The sequence below is a fragment of the Dasypus novemcinctus genome, chromosome 6 (assembly GCF_030445035.2).
Source record: "Dasypus novemcinctus isolate mDasNov1 chromosome 6, mDasNov1.1.hap2, whole genome shotgun sequence".
Lineage (NCBI taxonomy): Eukaryota > Metazoa > Chordata > Mammalia > Cingulata > Dasypodidae > Dasypus > Dasypus novemcinctus.
Genome location: NC_080678.1, coordinates 87,361,290 through 87,383,064, shown reverse-complemented (window position 1 = coordinate 87,383,064; position 21,775 = coordinate 87,361,290). Strand labels below are relative to the sequence as shown.

The 21,775-nt window shown below is 37.6% G+C and overlaps 1 protein-coding gene across 2 annotated transcripts in view; it reads left to right on the top strand.

The window, feature by feature from the left end:
- LOC101424574 (tyrosine-protein phosphatase non-receptor type 20-like) overlaps positions 1 to 21,775 on the top strand; it is a 164,606-nt gene that overhangs the window by 103,217 nt on the left and 39,614 nt on the right. For both annotated transcript variants that reach the window (XM_058299117.2, XM_071215882.1), the window contains 2 exons: positions 3,177 to 3,283; positions 20,687 to 20,835. In XM_058299117.2, coding sequence (XP_058155100.1) covers positions 3,187 to 3,283; positions 20,687 to 20,835 — 246 coding nt within the window. In that variant the 5' untranslated portion in view covers positions 3,177 to 3,186. The remainder of the gene's footprint in view (positions 1 to 3,176; positions 3,284 to 20,686; positions 20,836 to 21,775) is intronic.

Genomic DNA, 21,775 nt, shown 5'->3' with positions numbered 1-21,775 from the left:
TGTGACTTGTTGAAAGTACAGATGGAGTCTGCTCTAAATGTGGATGTTCCTTGCTGTGATTCCCAGAGGTTAGGTCTGTGGGCTCTATTCCACTGGTTCCCGTGGACCTGGGGCTCTTGTGGACCCGCCCATGTGCTCTCACTGCCTCACACCTGCCTGACCCTAGACCTGCTTTGAGGCCCCCTGCTTAGGCTGTCCTGCAAGCACATTGAGGTTCCTCTCCATTATCCTTCCACAAAGCTAACGGAGTGAGTGAGCAGTTCACTGCCCACTTTTGGTGGTTGAGCAGAATGGGCGGGTTCACTGAGGTTCATTCTATGGAGACTAAATCGTCAGAGGGAAAAGCAAAAATTTTTAAAAAGTAGTATATGTAGAATTGATATTTTTCTTATTCATTGTAGGGAATGGCTTTTTAAATCTGTGTTTTATATATAATTCAAAATGGCACTGTATTTGAGAAATCCATTAGAACTTAATATATTCCAAAATGATCAAGTTATAGCTAAAACACAAGTTGACTGATATTTATTATAAGGAGATTCATAGTCATGTTAGCATAAAAACATATGTTTTGGCTCATTCAGCCAAACTAATTGCTTAATAGGAATGCAAGATAGTTGTTTACATGTGTACATTTACATGCTTATTGGTAAAAATGATTGTGCTCAGGCCACTATTCTGGAATCACATACCTAATTGTGTCTGTAAGAGTCATTCCAAGGCTAGAGCATCTCATGGAATAGAATTAAGCACCACGCCCACACCCACACTAAATAGCACTAAATAGCAAGAAAGGAAAAAATAAATACATTCAAAATTATAAACAGACACCACCAAAAAGATGAAAAGAAAGGGCATAGATTATGGCTGGAGGAGGAATGGGAGCAATAGAGTGGCATGAGCTGAGGATGGAGAATTGGGCAGGACCAGCTAATTTAAGGCCACGGGACTTTGAACCTGTCATTCCTTTTGCTCTTTGCTGAGCTTCTTTTCATATATTAGGTGCATGGCAGTTATGTATCAGTAGGCTCTATTTGTTAATAGTTATCGCCAGTGGCAATGATTTATTTGTTTGCCAGTTTATTATCTGTCTCCTCATGAGAATATATACACTCATAAGGGCAGAGCACATCTGTCATATTCACTGGGTATCCCAAATACTTAGAATAATATCTGCACATAGGAGGCCCTCAGAAAATATTTTTTGAATGAATGAGTAGATGATGTAGAATCGAGGGCTAAAATACTGACTACTGAAACTTTATTTTAATGTGATTTTTTTCTGCCATCTAATGTAATTCAGTTTCATTCCCCATTGGACCAAGTACTGTAGAGGATGCTATAAATGCATCAAAGTGGACTAAAAGTCTTCCTCAGGCAGAGCAAAATCTCATGGGGGAGAACTACATAATATTATTGGATTAGAGGGAATAAATACTAAAATAAAGATAAATGTAGTGCTGGAAGTTTTATATTCACAGTAAACTGAAATAATAAGCACTTGTTATAAGGATCTCAACCAGGCTACAATGCAGCAAAGGCAAGGAGTTGTGAAAAGATCTTAGCGGTGAGAAATTTTATGTAACAGGAGTTGTCGGGAATGGGTGAGGTGAAATGCTAGGAAACCTGAAGAGAGGTAGAGCCGAAAATAGAAACTAGGCCAGAGTGGAAACAAATTCTATATGTGATGCCAAGGAATATGCATTTGATTCAGTCCCATAGAATGAAAATGAAACAGAGATGGAGACTTCCTGTTTTATTTTCTCATCTACCTACCTACATCTATCTATCTATCTACCTATCTATCTATCTGTCTATCTATCTCTAATCTACCTACCTACCTACCTATCTGTCTACCTACCATCTATGTATCATCTCTTTGTCTAGAAGGTGGATTGCTGATAAGATGGTGGATAGCTTGGAGTGGCAAGAAGTGGAAAACAATTACTAGACAGATGTTCACAATAAATTAGTAGGTAGATGTTTACAGTAATCAAAAAAAAAAAAAAGATGAAAAGGAGAAAAGAGTAAGAAACTTGAATTTACCCATAGAAGCAAAAGAAAAAGCCATGTATTTTGCTATGGGTAAAACATAAAGTACATGTAGGAAATTAGTACAGGTCATGGTGAGCAGGCAGGCAAAGGCCAAGTTGTCAATCGTCTACATTTATATGCCTAGCAAGAATCCGTGGTTTATCTTGAAGTCGGTGGGTGGGTATAATTAGATTTGCATTGTAGGAAGAATTTTTTCCTAGACAGTGGAGACTAGACCCAAGAAGGCAATTTAGGAGACTTTTGCTAAGTGGAATTGCAAACCAAAGTCCAACCAGTGCCAAGCAGATAGCCTAAGTGAGTAAGTTAGAGTAGTGAGACATTGGAAAGGAAACAGAGAAAGTGAGTATAGACTAGTATTTGAAATATCTGTTAGAGATAAAGCAGTAGCTAGATGGAGATGGAGAGTTGAAAGGGGTTTCTATTTTTAAGGTGAGAGAATTGAGAATTATGATATGAAAAAAAATTGTAGATAGGTAGAGATTATATATATGCGTGTGTGTGTATATATATAGATAGATGAAAAATAAATTATGGAAAAAAGTCTCAGAGATAGCAGAAGGAAATAGGGTTGAGAGTGTGGAAGAATTAATTCTGAACAGGAGGAAAGTAAGGTGTTATAAAGAATGCTGATGCATCTAAGCATACAAAGAGAATGAGTTGCTGGCTTGCACTTCTTCTAAGAAGAGGCTACATTTTCATAAGACAAAGAATTAAGGTAGGGGCTAGAAGAGGGTGGTGGTTGGGAATTAGCTACAGTGAAGGAAGGGTAGAGGAAAGTGGCTAGGGACAATAGCAAATATCTTCCAAATGGTTCTGCTTGTTTTAGAAACCCCAGTGAGCCCAGGACTTCTCTCCCATAGCCTTGGTAAATTAGGGGAGAAGATGAATATGTGGATGGACCCAAGGAAGTGGAAGTGTAAAAATAATGGAGCTTGTAATCAGACAGTGGGATTTGGGAATTAGCTCAGAAGTGGTCCGTTTCTACCTGATGGTAAGGAGAGTCGCTGAACTAAAATGGAGATGAGTGTCAACTGAATAATTAGATTATCAGAGATCCTTTTTAAAATTTATGTGTTATTTGACATCATGGATAACTATATAAATTTCTTTTCTAATGAAAGTAAGCCTACCATGTGGCAGGCCAGTGAACGCTTTGCAAGAGCAAATCGGAGCAGTAAGGATGAAGAGGACGAAGGGTCATCACGGAAAACAACCTTTGGGCTTGCAGGTATGATTTCATCATTTTTAGCAAATTTCTGAGGAGGATGTATTTCAGAGCGAGGGCACAAAGACATTTCTATTACAAATGAAGGAAAAAGTGAGAAGAAAGTTTTTAAAATGGGGGAGAACATAGTTTTCTAGGATTTTCTTTCTAAATTAAAGAAAATGTCCTCACACCCCCATTTACTAGGGCAAATTTTTACTCCTTCTTCAAGTATTTAATCATATCAAAGATGTCAATTTAATACAATGAACTACTGATGTTTTCTTAAACTAGGGATTATAAATTTGCATAAATTTGAGTAAACTGACCTGTTTCCTCATTAACTTAGTTTTGATTTGTTGCATGGTTTTTACTGTTTATCTCAAATAGTAACTTTTTTTTGGATTACAAATAACCATATGTTAATGTGGAAAAAAATAAAATTTGAACGTTTAATAAAATAAATCATAACACTGAAGAATATTTCAAAAAAGTTTATATGTATGTGCACACATTGGTATATAAGATAAACATAATAACTGTAAATAGGAATATATATGTGTGCCTATATATGATATATATATATATATGTATCTATAATTTTTGTGTGTGAGGTTGGAGAATCACATATGTACCTCAAAACTTTGGATCCTAGAGGATCTAAAAGATCACCCATGTAACTTCCCATCAAGTGCTAGTGTCATTTACGCTAATAAAGACTGTATTATATTATGCAATTATTAAAATACAGGTCTCATACAGAAATAGTTAGCCAGAAAATATGTTTCAAAAGTCGAGGTATAATTTACATATGGTGAAATTCACTCTTTTAGCATACAGTTCAATAAGGTTTGACAAAGGTATACAGTCTTATATTTGCCACCACAGTCACCATCTAGTACATTTCTTTTTTTTTTTTTAAAGATTTATTTTTTATTTATTTAATTCCCCTCCCCTCCCCTGGTTGTCTGTCTTCTGTGTCTTTTTGCTGCGTCTTTGTCCGTTTCTGTTGTCGTCAGCGGCACGGGAAGTGTGGGCGGCACCATTCCTTGGCAGGCTGCTCCCTCCTTCGCGCTGGGCGGCTCTCCTTATGGGTGCACTCCTTGCACGTGGGGCTCCCCTACGCGGGGGACACCCCTGTGTGGCACGGCACTCCTTGCGCGCATCAGCACTGCGCGTGGGCCAGCTCCACACGGGTCAAGGAGGCCTGGGGCTTGAACCGCGGGCCTCCCATGTGGTAGACGGACGCCCTAACCACTGGGCCAAAGTCCGTTTCCCCATCTAGTACATTTCCATCATCTCCAACACATCTCTTGTGTTCCTTTGTAATCAGTCCCTAACCCACCTCCAGCACTTGGCAGCTACTGATCTGTTTTCATTCCCTTTACTTTTGTCTTTCCCAAAGTTACTTCAGTCTTCAACCTGTCTAAACTCATTTACTTCAAGTAGCTTTTCTGTAGCTTCTTTGGAATTTTAAATGTAAATGTTCATGCTGTCTATAAATTGAAAGTTTTATTTCTTCCTGTCCAATATGTTTGCCTTTTATTCCTTTTTTTTTTTTCGTGCCTTATTGCACTGTTTTGCACTCCCATTATGATACTGAATGGGAGTGGAGAGAGAGGACATCCATGCCTTATTTTTGTCTTAGGGGAGAGCATTCAGCTTTTCACCACTTAAGTATTGTGTTTGCTGTAGTTTTTTCAGAGATGTCTTTTATCATGGTGAGGAAGTTCTATTCCTAGCTTGCTGAAAGTTTCATCATGCATTGAAAAATGAATTTTGCAAATGTTTCCTCTGTATCTGTTGGAATGGTCATATGGTTTTCTTCTTTAGTGTGTTGATATCCTGAGTTATATTGATTTTTGAATGTTGAACCAACCTTTCATTCCCTGTTTACATTTCAGGATATGATTTATTGATAATCTTTTGAGGGTTTCTATATCTCTATTCCTGGGGCTTATTGGTCTTCATTTTTTTTTTTTTTCTTTTTGTTTTTTTTAAGGTAATGTCTGTGTGTGGCTTTGGTAAGAGAATGCTGCCTTCATAAAATGAATTATAATGTGCTTATTTCTCTACTATTTTCAGAAGAATTTGTGGAGAATTGGGTCTTTCTTAAATATTTGGTTGAATTTATTAGGCAATCTGGGCTCAATGTTCTGTCTGTTGAAAAATTTATAAACTATAATGTTTCACTTAAACACAGGTTTATTCATTCTGTATATATATATGTATGCATACATACTTTTAAAAAAGTGAACTCTGGTAGTTAGTGTTTTGCTAGGAATTTGTCCATTTCATCTAAGTTGTAGAATTTTGGGGCATAAAATTGTTCATAATATTCCCCTATTGTCTTTTTTATGTCTGTGGAATGTGTAGTGATGCCTCTTCTTTAATTCTTGATATTAATATTGTTGTCTTCTCTTTTCTTTCTGAATCAGTCTTGTTAGAAGTTCATCAAAATATTGATGCTAAATTTTTTTTAAAAATGTCCCAAAAAATTGGTAATATATTAAGTTGGTGGTAGCGAGAATATGATCTTTTTTTTTTTTTTTTTTTTTACAGTGATCATTTTTTTTTTTTTTTTGGGTTTTTATAAAGGGTATTTATTTGGGGTAGGAGCTTACAGATACCAGGTCATAATGCATGTCACTTCCCTCACCAAAGTCCATTTTCACATGTTGGCGCAAGATGGCTGCTGATGGCTGTGAGGGTTTAGGCTTCCTGGGTTCCTCTCTTCCCAGGGCTTGCTTCTTCCTGGGCTCAGGGGCGAGAATATGATCTTGATTCCATAGGGAATCTTAAGTTTTCGAAAATTTACAAAAATAAATTTCTTCCAGCACTTCTGAAGTTTCTTTGTGGTAAACAGTATCTTTCTAAAAGAGAAAACATGAAGAAGGAATTAAATGTGTAATTTCCTTATATATTTGGGAAATATATAAAAAAATTCTTAAAGAATTTCAAAGTTCACACTGTCTGTTCTATCCTAATACTGATCTGTATGATATGATTTTTGGTTATAGTTTTAGTTATTCTTAGAAAAATGTGATGCTATGAGAACAACCAAAATCTCTTATCAGCTACACTCTTTTTTTTTTTTTTTTTTAATTGAGAAATGTATGTTTTTATTCAACTGTATTTTCTTTTAGTTTTTTTTTTTTTTATTGACTTTGTAATAATATTACATCAAAAATATATATGTGAGGTCCCATTCAACCCCGCTCCCCCACCCCCCCCTCTCCCCCCCCCAACAACACTCGTTCCCATCATCATGACACATCCATTGGATTTGGTAAGTACATCTTTGGGCACCTCTGCACCTCATAGCCAATGGTCCACATCATGGCCCATACTCTCCTCCATTCCATCCAGTGGGCCCTGTGAGGATTTACAATGTCCGGTGATTGCCTCTGAAGCACCATCCAGGGCAGCTCCATGTCCCAAAGACGCCTCCACCTCTCATCTCTTCCTGCCTTTCCCCATACCCATCAGCCATCATGTCCACTTTTCTCAATCCAATGCCACCTCTTCTATGTGGACATTGGATTGGTTGTGTCCATTGCACCTCTATGTCAAGAGGAGGCTCAGATTCCACCTGGATGCTGGATGCAATCCTCCCACTTTCAGTTGTAATCACTCTAGGCTCCATGGTGTGGTGGTTGTCCTTCTTCAACTCCATCTTAGCTGAGTGTGGTGAGCCCAATAAGTCAGATTGTAGGTGCTGGAGTCTGTTGAGGCTCAGGAGCTGGCTATCACATTGTCAGTCCAGAGATTCAAATCCCCTAAATATATCTTAAACCCCAACGTTAACTGCACCTCCAGCACATTAGCATGAAAGTCTTATGAAGGGAGATCCCATATCAGCTACACTCTTTTGCTATGATGCTTCTTGAATAGATCATGCAGTCACCCCATCATAAACAAAAAGACCTTAATGGAAAAAGGAAGGCAAAAGTTTGTTATGTTTTTCCTATTGATTAACATAATCTTGGTACAAGAGTAAAAGCAAGATGAAACAAAACATCTGCTCTAAGTTGTAGTTTATGATCTCTAGAAATAGCTTTATTTAAGGATATTAAGGCCTAGATTGTAAGCTTTTATAGCAGTCACATTTATTCCTGAGCTCTGCTCTATGATTGGTATTTCTAAATCCAGAGATCTTTTGTTCTTTATGTATAACCTAATAGCTCCCTAAATTTTTTTTAGCACCCATATGACATCAGGAACTCAAAGTTAAAGTTAACCAGCTCTAGAAGTGATAAAGAAGTAGTCCCATGGGTACATATACAAAAAGAGTGACCATAGAGGAGCTGCCACAGGGTGGGCCTGGCTAAGGTATTAGGCATCCCTATTAATATCATACAAGTTCATATCATACAAGATTGTGAGGCCTGTTTTCAATGTCAGCCACAAACAGTGCCTTACAGCAGGGGACATAGCCATAAAGCCACACACTAAGAGGATGTTGTTGGGCTCTCTTGTACATTTAAACCAGGCCCCAGTGCCATGTATGGTGTCTTTCCATTTGAGTTATTGGCTAGATTGGTCACTAAGACCCTCAAAACAATAAAGGTATCTGCCACATGTGGCCATGCTCTGAAGTAGGTGGAAATATGTTGCTGTCTCAGGCTCCTGTGGCTCTGCCAGCCAATGATGGCTCAATATCGCTAGACTTACAATGGATACTTGCCTCCAGACTGGCTCTGTTCATGGTGCCACAGAGTGCTGTGTGGCAGGCCAGTGGATCTCCAGACCAACAGTGCTGCACTGTGCTGGCTGTGTAAAGGATACACCCAGTGGAGCAATAATTGCCAGAGTAAATGGGTAGAACCTAAACAAATACAATTGGCATTACGGCCTGCTTCCATGGAGGGACAACATGTATAGTATTGCAAATCTGGAGCTTAGATATATTAACTGCCACTCAGAGAAAAGCTTGTGCATTGATTAGTGTTAAGTACTGTACCTGGTGAATATGATAATAATAATATCTCCTATACTGGATCATATGCAAAGTGATAATTAACACGTTAAAAATCTCAGAAAACTTGATTCATTTCCTGAGTGGTTGATGAACTTGCCTATGAGATGGAGAGTGGCTGTTTCAAGAACTGCCTTCATTCTGCTTGCCGTATGCTTGTCTTGCTGCTGTCTATGTTGTTTTTGTGGGTTTATGTCAAGAGCATCCTCTAAAATAATATGGATATTTTCTTCACCCATGCTCAGCAGGAAGTAACTACCGAAGATGGACCTTTGCCCATTCCCCTCAAATGGGGAATGCTTACAAATATTTCTTCTTAAGAATAAGAAGAGTATAATCACAAGGGGGGACTTGATAGCTGAAAAATGTGCTTATTGAAAATTTCTTTTCTTAAGCAGTTCTGAAAAATTCCAAGACCCTCTCCAGATCTAGTTGAACTAGTTTTCTGTTAACCTAATCTCAGTAGTTTACACTTTGGTCTTAGTTCCTAGAAGGACAATAACCAGAACTTCCCAGTTCTACTTCCAGGAATGTCAGTAATAAGATAACATCTCTGCAAAACCACAGAATGGTACCAGGAGCACCTTATAGCCCAGAAAATCTGCAACTGATGTGGGCTATGGGTGGGAGGCTCTTTGTCTCTTTGGAGATAACCTTAACCTAAGCTGTCTGTCCTGACCTGTGGGTGTGGGATGGTGAGAGGCTGCAGCCCTGCCCTTGGTAACCATGGCAACGACCCCAGTCCCAGGATACAGTTTATCAATGCAAACTCTATAAACTTTAAATATTCAGGGAAAATGCAAACCAAATGTGCTAAAAGCTTATCTGGAATGTATGAAGTCCATGCTAAAAGCTTACCTAGGATATGGAAGATGTATGCTAATTCAAGCCTATTGAGCACTGAAACAAAGAATGATTTAGCCCTTCCTCTGTATAAAAGAAACTCAGAATTCTTGTTTGGGGCTCGGGTTTGAAACAGAAAGCTCCTGAGTCCGGCCGGCCATCAATAAGTCATTTTTCCTTCTCAAAATCATTCCTGAATCCTGGCCTCTCTATACGCAAATAATTGAACCTCTCACAACTGCTACAACACAACTTCCCTGGGATAAAAGTCTGCAAACTAGGCATCAAACAGGAGCTTTGCGTACAGGAGATAACACAGGAGACCCTTCAAGCAAAATTCCAGAATCTTCACCCACATGGCAGGAATATATCATGAAATCATCACTTGATCCTCAACCCCTATTCCCCCTATAAAAACCCTAGACCCTTTCTCACTTTGAACTGGTTTGGGGCATATCCCCTAATTCCTGTGCATTTGGAATAAATCAATTTCTCACTGAGAAAAAAAATTATATATATAGTTCTTATACATATTTTGTTAGATTTATAGCTAAGTATTTTGTGATTTTTATGCTATTGCAAATGGTACTTTAAAAAATTCAACTTTCAATTGTTCATTGCTAGTGTATAGAAATAACATGATTGATATTGATGTGGGCTATCGGTGGGAAGCTCTGTGTCTTCAGAGATAAGCTGTCTGTCTTGACTTGTGGGTGTGGGATGGTAAGAGGCTGCAATCCTGCCCTTGGTAACCATGGCAACGATTCCAGTCCCGGAGGTGATTTAGCAATGCAAGTTCTATATACATACCAGTCAGTCCAGGGAAACACTGATGGCGGTGATGCTGAAACTTAAGGGAACTTGGACTTGGCCTTGAATGGGAAATATAATATAGCCTATGCATAAACTCAAAATCATCTAATTCTGTATCCAAATGTGCCTAGTCTCTAGAAATCCAGTTAAGTGATATGGGCTTTAAATGTTCAAAAAGGATGTAAGACTAAATGTGTATTCAAGGTTGCATCCAGACAGAATGTGGGCAAGATGCTAATTCAAGCTCACCTGAGGTGTGAGCGATATGTTAATTCAAAACCTACCTGGTACTCAGGCAAAGACTTAACTAACAAAGAAAGTAGTTTTCTTTGATAAAAGCACCATTTGACTCCCCACCCTGTATAAAAGGAGCTTGAAAATCTTGTTCAGGGCTGCGGTTTGAAACAGAAAGCTCTCTGGAGTCCCACTGGCCTTCAATAAGCTATTTTTTTCTTCTCAAAATCATTCCTGAGTCCTGGCCTTTCTATACACAAATAATTGCACCTCTCTCAACTTCTACAACAATATTACATATTATTCTTGTAACTTTAACTTTGTAAACTCATTCATTAATTCTAGGAATATTTTTGTATAATTTTTAGGATTTTCTAAGTAGGCACTCTTGTTGTCTGTGATTAGAAACAATTTTATGTTTTTTCCTTTCCAGTATGTATGCCTTTTATTTCTTGTTCTTGACTTAGTATGCTATTGAATAGGAGTGGTGAGAATAAACATTCCTTATTCCTGATTTTATAGGGAAAGCATTCCATTTTCATCATTGTCTAATGTTAGCTGTAGGCATTTTGTGAATGCCTTTTTGCATTGCTGCAAGTTTTTATAATGTGTGGCTGTTGAATTTTGTCAAATGCTTTTTTCTGCATCTGTTGACATGATCATATATATTGATATGGTGATTTACTTTGATTTCAAATGCTGAAACCCCACTTGGTCTTCAAAGATTACTATCATTTTTACATATTGCATGGCTTGACTTGCTAGTATTTGTTGAGGATTTTTGCATTTTTGATCATAATGGCTGCTGATTTGTAGTTTTCTTGTTTTTGTTAATATGTGCGTTTGGTGTCAGGGTAATGTTGTCTCATAAAATTAGCTAGGAAGTGTTCCTCCTATCTTCTGGAAGAGTTTGTATTATATTGATATTATTTTTCCCTTAAATGTTTGGTAGAATTCACCAGTGAAGCCTTTTGGGTCTGGAGTTTGCTTGTGAGAAGAATTTAAAATACATATTCAGATATATGCCTGTGGGTGTATATATGTACATACTTATATATGTAAGGGCATGTTTATATATACACTTGTATTAATAAAATCTCCTATGGGTTCTGTTTCTCTGGAGAACTGTGGCTATACTTTATGTGATTACATTCCTCTTCACAACATGCCAAGGTAATATACATGATGTTAGAAGTTAGCACAGAGGTTAACCCTGAAGTGTGTAGCAACTCAAGGGAATTATGAGGGGAGGGGCTTTTAGGGTACAAGTAATATATTGTTTTTTGATCTGGGTGCTGAACTGGTGAAAATTCATCAATGTATACACTTATGTGTACTTTTCAAGTTTATTTAGACAAATAAAATATTTTTTTTAATAAAAATTACAGATTCAGTGTCTTTAATGCATATAGGACTATTCAAGTTATCTCTTTCTTCTTTAATGAGCTTTGGCAGTATGCATCTTTACTTGAATTTTCCTATTAATGGAAGTTGTCAAATTTATGGGCATAGAACTGCTCATAATATTGTTAACCTTTTAATCTCTGTAAGATCTTCATTCATGCTCTCTCTTTCATTCCTGACTTGGTAAAATAGATCTTGTTTCTTGATTAATCTGGCTAGAGATTTATCACTTTCATTGATCTTTTCCAATTTTAGCTTCATTTATTTTTTTCTATTGTGTTTCAACTTTTTTGATTTCTGCACTTATTTTTATGATTTTCTTCCTCCTTACTTTGGGTTATATTTATTATTTTCTTAATTTCTTAAGGTGAATGCTTAGATCATTGATTCAAGTTCTTTCTTCTTTACTAACATAAGCATTTAATACAATAAGTCTTCCTCTAAGCACTTTTACCTGCAGCATCCTACAGATGTCGATGTTTTATTTTCATTCAATTAAAAATCCTTTCACACTTGCAATGACCAAAGCCAGAACAGTGTGAGCAACAAATTAAAGTAGTAGTGGATATCCGTGAATCCATAGTAATTAAGTAAATGACAGAATAAATTGATAAATGAAAAGATATATCTCCCATGCAGAAGAATTCCAAATAAATTATGTAGATACTCCACCATGGGAGGACAGATAGCATAACCCCCTTTCCTTAAGTGTGGGCTGTGCATGAAGACTTCCTCCCAGAGCACGTGTGAATGGGGGAGTGATGGAAACAAGAAAATGGTACTTCAAGCCAGGTGTTCAAGGTCAGCATCGACGGTCATAAATCATGCTGATAGTACATGCCCTGGATGTGATGTCTTGAAAATGGACTTTTAAACTCTGCAGTCTTCCTCTCAGCAACCCATAATTCTAGTCTAATCATAAGAAAATCATCAGACAAATTCCATAGAGGGCCATCCTGCAATAAAACTGACCAGGACTCATCAGAACTGTCAAGGTCGTCAAAAACAAGGAAAGTCTGAGAAATTGTCAAAGCTGAGAGGAGCCTATGGAGACAGCAAAACTAAATGTAATGTTGGATCCTGAGTAGGATTCTTTTTTTTTTTTCAAAGATTTATTTATTTATTTAATTCCCCCCCTCCCCTGGTTGTCGTTCTCTGTGTCTATTTGCTGCGTCTTGTTTCTTTGTCTGCCTCTGTTGTCGTCAGCGGCACGGGAAGTGTGGGCGGCGCCATTCCTGGGCAGGCTGCTCTTTCTTTCCCACTGGGTGGCTCTCCTTACGGAGCACACTTCTTGCGTGTGGGGCTTCCCTACGTTGGGGACACCCCTGCGTGGCATGGCACTCCTTGCGTGCATCAGCACTGTGCATGGACCAGCTCCACATGGGTCAAGGAGGCCCGGGGTTTGAACCGTGGACCTCCCATGTGGTAGACGGATGCCCTAACCACTGGGCCAAGTCCGTTTCCCCTGAGTGGGATTCTGGGACAGATAAAAGGTAGATGGTAAAAAACTTAAGGAAATCTGAATAAAGGATGGGAGTTAGTTAATAATAATGTGTCAGTGTTGGTTGATTAATTGTAACAAATATACCATACTAATACAAGGTGTTCATTATAGGAGAAACCATGTGTGTATATGTGGTGGAACTCTCTGTACTGTCTGCTTAATTTTTCTGTATATGTAAAACTGTTCTAAAAAATAAAGCATGAACTTTAAAAATCTGTGTCTAATTTCTCTTGTGACTTTCTCTTTGATCCATGGGTTACTGAGAAGTATGTTTTTACTTTCTGAATGCTTGAGGATTTTCTTTCAGTTATTGATTTATATCTTAATTCCATATTGCCTGGAACCATACTATGTGTTATTCTAGTACTTTCCAGTTTGTTAAGGTTTGATTTTTGGCCACTATATGGTCTATCTTGGTGATGGTTCCACATACACTTGTAAAAGAAATGTTATTCTACTGTTTTTGGAAGGAGTATTTTATAAAGATCAATTTATTCAAGTTGTTTGATAGTGTTGCTTAATTTTTCTATATTCTTACTGATTTTCTTTGTACTTCTATTGGTTCCTGAAAGAAGAATATCAAAATCTTTAATTACAATTGTGTATTTTTTTGTTTCCTCTTTCAGATCTGTGTTTTGCTTCTTCATTTTCAAACTCTGTTACATGCTCACTCATTTAGGTTTGTTACATCTTTTTGTGACTTTGTTGTAGAATTTGAGAGAAGTTCAATTATTTGAGTATAGAGAGGCCAGGACTCAGGAATGATTTTGAGAAGGAAAAATGGTTTATTGACCGCGCGGGCTGGACTCGGAAGCTTTCTGTTTGAATCCCGAGCCCTGAACAAGATTTTCAAATGTCTTTTATACAGCAAGGAAAGGCCAAATGGTCGCTTTGTTTCAGTTCTCAATAGGCTTCAATTAGCATATATATCTTCCACATCTTAGGTAAGCTTTTAGCATGGACTCCAGACATTCTAGATAAGCCTTTAGCATATTTGGTTTGCATTTCCCCTGAATACTTAAAGTTTATAGACCTTGCATTGTTAAACTGTTTCCTGCTCCCCAAGGGCAGGACTGCAGCCTTTCATCATCCCACACCCACAAGTCACAGATAGTTTAGATTATCTCTGAAGAGACAAAGAGCCTGCCACCCATAGCCCACATCAACTTGATCTCTTTATCAGTATGTAATGACCCTTTTATCCTCTTAATGTGCTTGTTCTGAAGTCTGCTTTTTCAGATATTAATGTAGCCACTCTGCTTTCTTTGAATTAGTGTTAGCATGCTATATATTTTTCCATCCTTTTACTTTTAACCTGCCTATGTTCATAGGCAAGTTAAAATGGATTTCTTGTGGACAGCATGTAGCCAACCCTTTTCCATCCAATATAAAAATCACTGTCCTTCAATTGGTATATTTATACTGTTTGCATTTATAGCTACCATCTTGGATTTAAGTCTAATATCTTGCTGATAGGTTTCTGTTCCTTCTTTTCTTTATTTTTTCCTATTTTACTTCCTTCCTTGGATTATTTTTGTGATTCCATTTTTTATCTCCACAATTGGCTTATTATTTATGCCTCTTTAAAAAATTTTACCTTAGAATTTATAATTAATTTTTACTCACAGTCTACTTTCAAATCATATTGTTGTAGAATTTGAGAGAGGTTCAGTTATTTGCGTATAGAAAGCCCGGGACTCAGGAATGATTTTGAGAAGGAAAAATGATTTATCGATGGCCAGCTGGACTTTTCTGTTTCAAACCCGAGCCCTGAACAAGATTTTCAAGTTCTTTTGATACAGAGTGGGGAGTCAAATGGTGCTTTTATCAAAGAAAACTACTTTCTTTGTTAGTTAAGTTTTTGCCTGAGTACCAAGTAGGTTTTGAATTAACATATCGCCCACATTTCAGGTGAGCTTGAATTAGCATCTTGCCCACATTCTGTCTGGATGCAACCTTGAATACACATTTAGTCTTACATCCTTTCTGAACATTCAAAGCCCATATCACTTAACTGGACTTCTAGACACTAGGCACACTTGGATAGAGAATTAGATGATTTTGAATTTATGCACAGGCTATATTATATTTCCCATTCAAGGCCAAGTCCAAGTTCCCTTAAGTTTCGGCATCACCGCCATCAGAGTTTCCCTGGACTGACTGGTATGTATATAGAGTTTGCATTGCTAAATGGCCTTCCAGGACTGGAGTCATTGTCATAGTCACCAAGGGCAGGACTGCAGCCTCTTACTGTCCTACACCCACAAACCACAGACAGCTTAGGTTATCTCCGAAGAGAAAGAGAGCCTTCCACCCTTAGCCCACACCAATATCACTTCACATCTGTGTAGGACCTAACAATAGTGTCTTCCTAATTTCTCCTTCCCATCTTTTGTACAATTGTTGTCATACATTTTAACTTTAATATACAATAAACACATAATACATGCCTACCATTTTTTGCTTTAGATAGCCATTAATCCTCCAGAAAAATGATAATTAAGAAAAAATAGGGGAGAAGATAAACAAGTGGTTAAACACCTGCTTCCCACGTATGAGGTTCAATGCCTGGTACTTCCTAAAAACAAAACAAATAAACAAATGAAAAAAACAACAACTCTAATTGGGGAGCAGATGTAGCTCAGTGGTTGAGTGCCTCTTTGCTATGTATGAGGTCCTGGGTTCAATTTTCAGTACCTCTTTAAAAAAAAAAGAAAAAAATAATGTTGTTTAACTATATTTATGTCATTTTTAGAATTCTTCATTTCTTTCTGTGGGTCCAGTTTCCTGTTTTGTCATATATTCTTTTTTGCCCAAAGAACTTCTTTGTCATTTCTTATAGTAAAAATTTGCTGTTAATGAATGCTCTCAGTTTTTGTTTGTTTGTAAAAGTCTTTATTTCTCCTTCATTTCTTTGAAAGTTGTATTTGTTGCTAGAGGATTCTGGATTGAGTTTTTTTTTAATTCTTTCAGTAGTTTAAAGATGTTACTCCACTGTCTTCTGGCTTGTATTATTTCTTATAAGCTTTTGGATATGAGGCTTGGTGGCTTTCATTAATTTTTTAAAATTTTTGACCAATACTGTTTCAAAGAATTTTTTCTGCTTCATTCTCATTTCTCTTTTTTGGATTCCTATTGCAGGCATATTAGTTTGTTAATATCAGTCTGTAGCTCTTGGTTGTTCTCTTCTGTTCCCCTCATCCCCCTTTTCTCTTTTTTTCCCTCTGCATTTTAGTCTGGGTAATTTCTCTTGTCTTTTTAAAATTTTTATCTTTTAAACAATGGACAATAGCAGAGCATCTCAACTGAAAACCATGGAAGATGCTTGTGTGGAATATCTCCCTGCTTCATAATTTATTAAAGAAGAAATTAGAACACAATATAGATATAAAATAGCAGAATATATTTCAGACTCTTTAATAAGGCCTTCAAGAATCTGTATATTTCAGTTCCTGTCTAAATCTAACCTCATCTTGTCTTGCTCTTCCTCTGGCTTGCCAAAGTCCATCCTCAGCTTTTTAAATTTCCACCACCTTTGGTGATTCATCTTCAGTAGGTCTGATGTGAGATCTGTACTTCTTTTTTTCTTGCTCTTTACTTACTAAGCTACAACTCCTCCTTTCCCCCATCCCCAGGTAAACTCTAATCTACTTTGCTATTTCTAGATATTTTATATAAATGGAACCATGCAGTATTTATCCTTTTGCACCTGGTTTATTTTATTCAACATAATGCTTTCAAGGTTCATCTATGTTGCAGCATGCGTCAGGACTCACTCCTTTTCACTGCTGTTTAGTATTCTGTCATGTGTACTTCTACATTTTGTTCACCCGTTCACATGTTAGTGGACATATTTTCAGTTCATTGATTCTTTTCTTTTCTTTGTCAAGCCATATGATGAGCCCACTGAATGCATTTTTCATTGGTAAAATATATATTTTTTTAGCATTTCCATTTAATTCTTTCTTATGGTTTCCATCTGTGATGAAATTTCCCATCATTTATGCATGTTGTCTACTTTGCCAATAAAGTGTTTAACATACTGATCATAGTTATTATAAATTAATTGTCTGATAGTTTTAACATCTGTGTTGCATATCTGCTTCTGCTGATTGCTGTGTCTCATGACAGTTTTTCCCCCCTTTTTTGCTGCTATATATGTCATGGTTTTTTGGTGGCTGTTGTCAAAAGAGGGATATCTTATGTTCAGGGGCTGAAATAATTATGAATAGCCATATTTCTTCTTTGGTAAGTCTTAGTGTGGGGAGTTGAGTTCATTTAGTCAGGAATTGAACTGGGTTTGGGTTTTGATGTTGCTGTGGCTACCCTCAGCTTCAAATTGTTGTACTTCCTGCCTTATGCTTAGAATAGGGAATAGTTTGCCAGAAGTTTTTTTTAAGATTTAGTTATTTTTATTTATTCCCCCCCCCCACTGCCCAAGATGATTTCTTCATCTGTCGTTGTTGGTGCTTGCTGTTTGCGCTCTGTGTCTGCTTGCTGTGTGCTCACTGTTTCCTCTCACTATGTCTGCTTGCTGTGTCTACTTGTTATCTTTAGGAGGCACTGGCAACTGAAGCCAAAACCTCCCATGGTGGAGGCGGGCACCCAATCACTTGAGACACATCCACTCCCTGCTCACTGTGTCTCCTCATTGTCTCAAGTCCATGCATCAGGTCATTGTGCCAGTTCCTTTTCTGCTTGTCTTCTTTAGGAGACTCTGGGAACTGAACCTGGACCTCCCATATGGGAGGTGGGTGCCCCACTGCTTGAACCACATCCCTTCCCTGCCAAATGGTTTTTCTCAATGTTTACTCCACTGTCTGCTTTAGGAATTCCCATTGTGTCTGGACCTTGCATGTTTTTGTCCATTCCTCAGCAGTAGAGTATGCTTGTTCCCTTATCTGTAACCCAGTCCTTTGCTTGCCTGTTTGGATGGGGTGTGGAGGAGGTGGTGGCATTCTCTGTTGTTCTTGTTCAGCCTTACTCTTAGGCAGCCCAGCGCAGCCTCCTCAGGTCTCAGGTGTGGTACCTGCTTAGTTATCTTGCCTTTCTTCAGGATAGAGGATCCCCTAAGGTCCCCTTCCTTGTCCCCAAAGGTTATGTGGCTTTTTTTGGGCCTTAAAGATAACAGGGTTTGCTGTCCTCTCCTCACCTTCTTAGGCTTTTGATTCATAAAGGAGATAGGGGGAAAGGATCTGGGTGGGATGTCATGCCTTTCCTGCAGAAGCTACTGGTCCTCTCCCCAAGCCTGGACCATGAGAGAGGATTTTCCCAGTTCCTCATCCTTTCTCTGGTGTTTTCTCCTGAAACTCTGACAAGATGCACATTTGCATTATCGTGATTTTTGTGTTTTTTGTTTTGCCTTTTTCCCTCTTCATTACCTTTAAGGATACATATTTCTGTCCTGTGTCAATCACTTAATTTTCAACTGTCAGCTTTGTTTCTTTCCATTTTGAAAAATTTAGTTATTATTCTATAATTGTAGCAGTTTGATATTATTGATGAATTCCAAAAAGAAAATATTGGATTATGTTTGTAAATTGATCTTTTCCTCTGGGCATTTTAGATTATATTGGATTCAGAGGTTTGCTTGATTAAGTAATCATGTAAACCTCTTGTGCCAGTAGAGCATTGAGTCCTCACCTTTTGGTGGTTGGGGACTCACAGATAAAAGGCAAGACAAAGGACAGAGTTGGGGCTTTTGATGTTGGAGTTTTGATGTTGGAGTTTGATGCTAAAGCCTTAAGCTGAAGCCCGAGGAAGAGAGGAACCCTGAACCCAGAGAGAAGGAAGACCCAGGAAGGGAGGAACCCAGGAAGCCTGAACCCTTGTAGACATCGGCAGCCACCTTGCTCCCACACGTGAAAATAGACTTTGGTGAGGAAAGTAACTTATGCTTTACAGCCTGGTATCTGTGAGCACCTACCCCAAAGAAATACCCTTTATAAAAACCAATCAATTTCTGGTATTTTGCATCAGCACCCCTTTGGCTGACTAATACAATAATCATAAACTTTCGAATATTAATTTATTTCCTTATACCTGTATCTTCTTTTTCGTATCATTCTATTGTTTTATGATTTAATTTTAAAATGTTTACTTAAATAATTCATATTCTTCTTATTTCTTTCTACAGATGACTTATTCCAGTAAATTTTCTTTTTTGGGTTATATTCCATTTCAGGATATAAAAACTCAATTGGCATACTGTGATGGTTAATTGTATGTATCAATTTGGCCAGGTTATGGTGTCTAGTCATTTCATCAAACACTGACCCAGATGTTGGGAAGGTCTTTTGCAGATGGGATGAGCATCTAGTCAGTTGACTTTAAGGATTTTACCCTTGATGACATGGGTGGTCCTTATCCAGTCAGCTGAAAGCCTTGAAAGCTAAGAACTGAGGTTGAAAGAAAGGGAGACAGACAGACAGAAATTCTTTCTCAAGACCACACCATCTACTTCTTTCTGAATTTCTAGCCTGTTGCCTTCCTCTGCAGATCACAGGCTAAAGACTTCAACATCAGCACTTGCTGGGATTTCCAGCCTGCTAACCTGTGCCAAGATCTTAGACTTGCCAGTCCGCACGTCATGTGAACCAAGTCCGCAAAATGAATCACTTGATTGATTTAGGCATGTATCCTGTTGGTTCTTTTTCTCTGGAAAACCCTAACATACATAGTATATTGCATTCCTCATTTTATTCTGCATCATGCCTACAGAATTCCCTTGTTTTATTTCCAACTTGTTCATTAGTTTGTATAACTCTGTCTATCCCTTTGGGGTTCCAAAACAAGATGAGCTGCCCAGGGCTGTGCAGAGTCTTAGAAACTTCTGCTTTGTGTGAGATAGCCATTTTTTTGCTTAACTGCTTCTTGTATATTTTTTCCTGACATTAATTAGATTTTTATTCATATTATTTGCCATTTGGGAAGGGAGATTCTGAAATTTTAAAAAATATTCTTTTTCTTTTGATTTCTAGATTGATAGCATCTGGATTAGAGGACACGTTCTGTACAATTTCAGATATTTGGAATTTAAACTGTCAATGTGTCTTAAAATATCATTTTAAAAACAGTGACTCCCTGCATGCTGTTAAGTAGAAGGAATTCTCTTCTTTTGTTACTGGTGACACGTTTCCATACAGATGGAACTGTCTGTGATTCAGTCTTGTACTTATGGTGCACAGCTCTTCCCTGCCCTTGGAGGGAGGGTGCAGGCCTGCCTGCCTGGTCTGCTGTAGAGGAGGAGAACGTGTTGGGTCTCTGCAGTCTTTCAGCCAGAGTCTGGGACTTGGGGGCACTCAGCCCCAGGAGGGCAGCAGGGTCTCCCTTTTTCCTAGTGCAAGTCTCATTTATTCCTGCCATGATATAATTGTCAGTTATTCATTTAATTATTCACACAATTGTCAATACTTCACAATTCTTCCAAGAACAGTAGGTTTTGTGTAATTAAAATATGCATAGTCATGAGTTTTCTAAAACAAAGGCAGTCTCTTTCAAAGTAATATACTGTTCACCTCTTAAACAGTAAAAAGCCATTCATTCTTAAATGCCTGTACCTGTACTTAAGAGAAAACAACACAAAAATAAAATCTCCCTTAAACACTGTAACATACAAGTAATTTCCAAATGTGATTTTTTCCTTTCTTAGGTATACAAATTGTTTCTGAAACGGAGCTAGCTGATTTAGCTCAGATTCGACCATTGATACTCACTGTTTCAGCGCAATCATCCATCAAGACTTGTTTTGAAAAGCTTGAAGAAAAAGTAGCAAACTCTGATATTCTCCAGGAATTTACGGTAAATATTTAGATATTGAAAAAGTATCTATCTGTATATCTATGTGATTTCTTTTTTACACTACCAGAGGGTTTCATTTTGTTTGCTTCTCTCTCTTTTCTAATTGGGAGCAGTGATCTTCTTTTAAATGTTAAATTAGTTTTTAAAGTAACAGATATACATGGTAAAATAGTCACATAGCATTAAACAGGGTAAAATGGATAGTTACTGTTTCTCTCACTTTAGACTTCCGAGGGTCCCTTTCCACTATTAAATTTTCATGTAAACTTCGAGAAAAATTGTTGGCATGCACTTCATTCACTGTTCTATACTTTATTTTTTTCCACATAAGATACAATTTCCAAATATATTATCAGCACATTTACCTCTATCTCATCATTTCAGATCTTGCACGGTAGTTAACTGTGTGGGCACGTACCTGGGTTTATGTGAGTAGGCCTCTGTGGTGGGCGTGCAGGCTGATCTGAACAGCAACCATCCCTTTTCACAAGGCTGTGCAGGAGGGGAGGATGCCTCAGGCAATTCCTATGGAATTTCCAGGTTAAAGGTGCAGATATTTTCTATTTTGATTTTGCTAAATTGCTCTTCAGAAAAGTTACATCAGATTATATCTTCATAAAAATAATGAATCTGAGTGTTTGTTCGCTCACACTCTCACCAGTATTTTGTACTCTCAGAAATGTGGATTTTTGTTCATCTCTTAAATGATAAATTATTTCTTGTTGATGTTCTACTTGGCATTTTTTAAATGTAAGGACAAGGAGTCTCTTTCCATATGTGTTTAAGTCTTTCATATTTATTTTCAGGGAACTGCTGGTTCCTATTCTTGGTCCAATTTTCTATTCTCTTTCTTATAAATAATGACTCATATTATGAGGAAACTATCCCCTTTGTATGTTTTATATATGGTATTTTTCTACTTTGTTGTGTCTCACACATG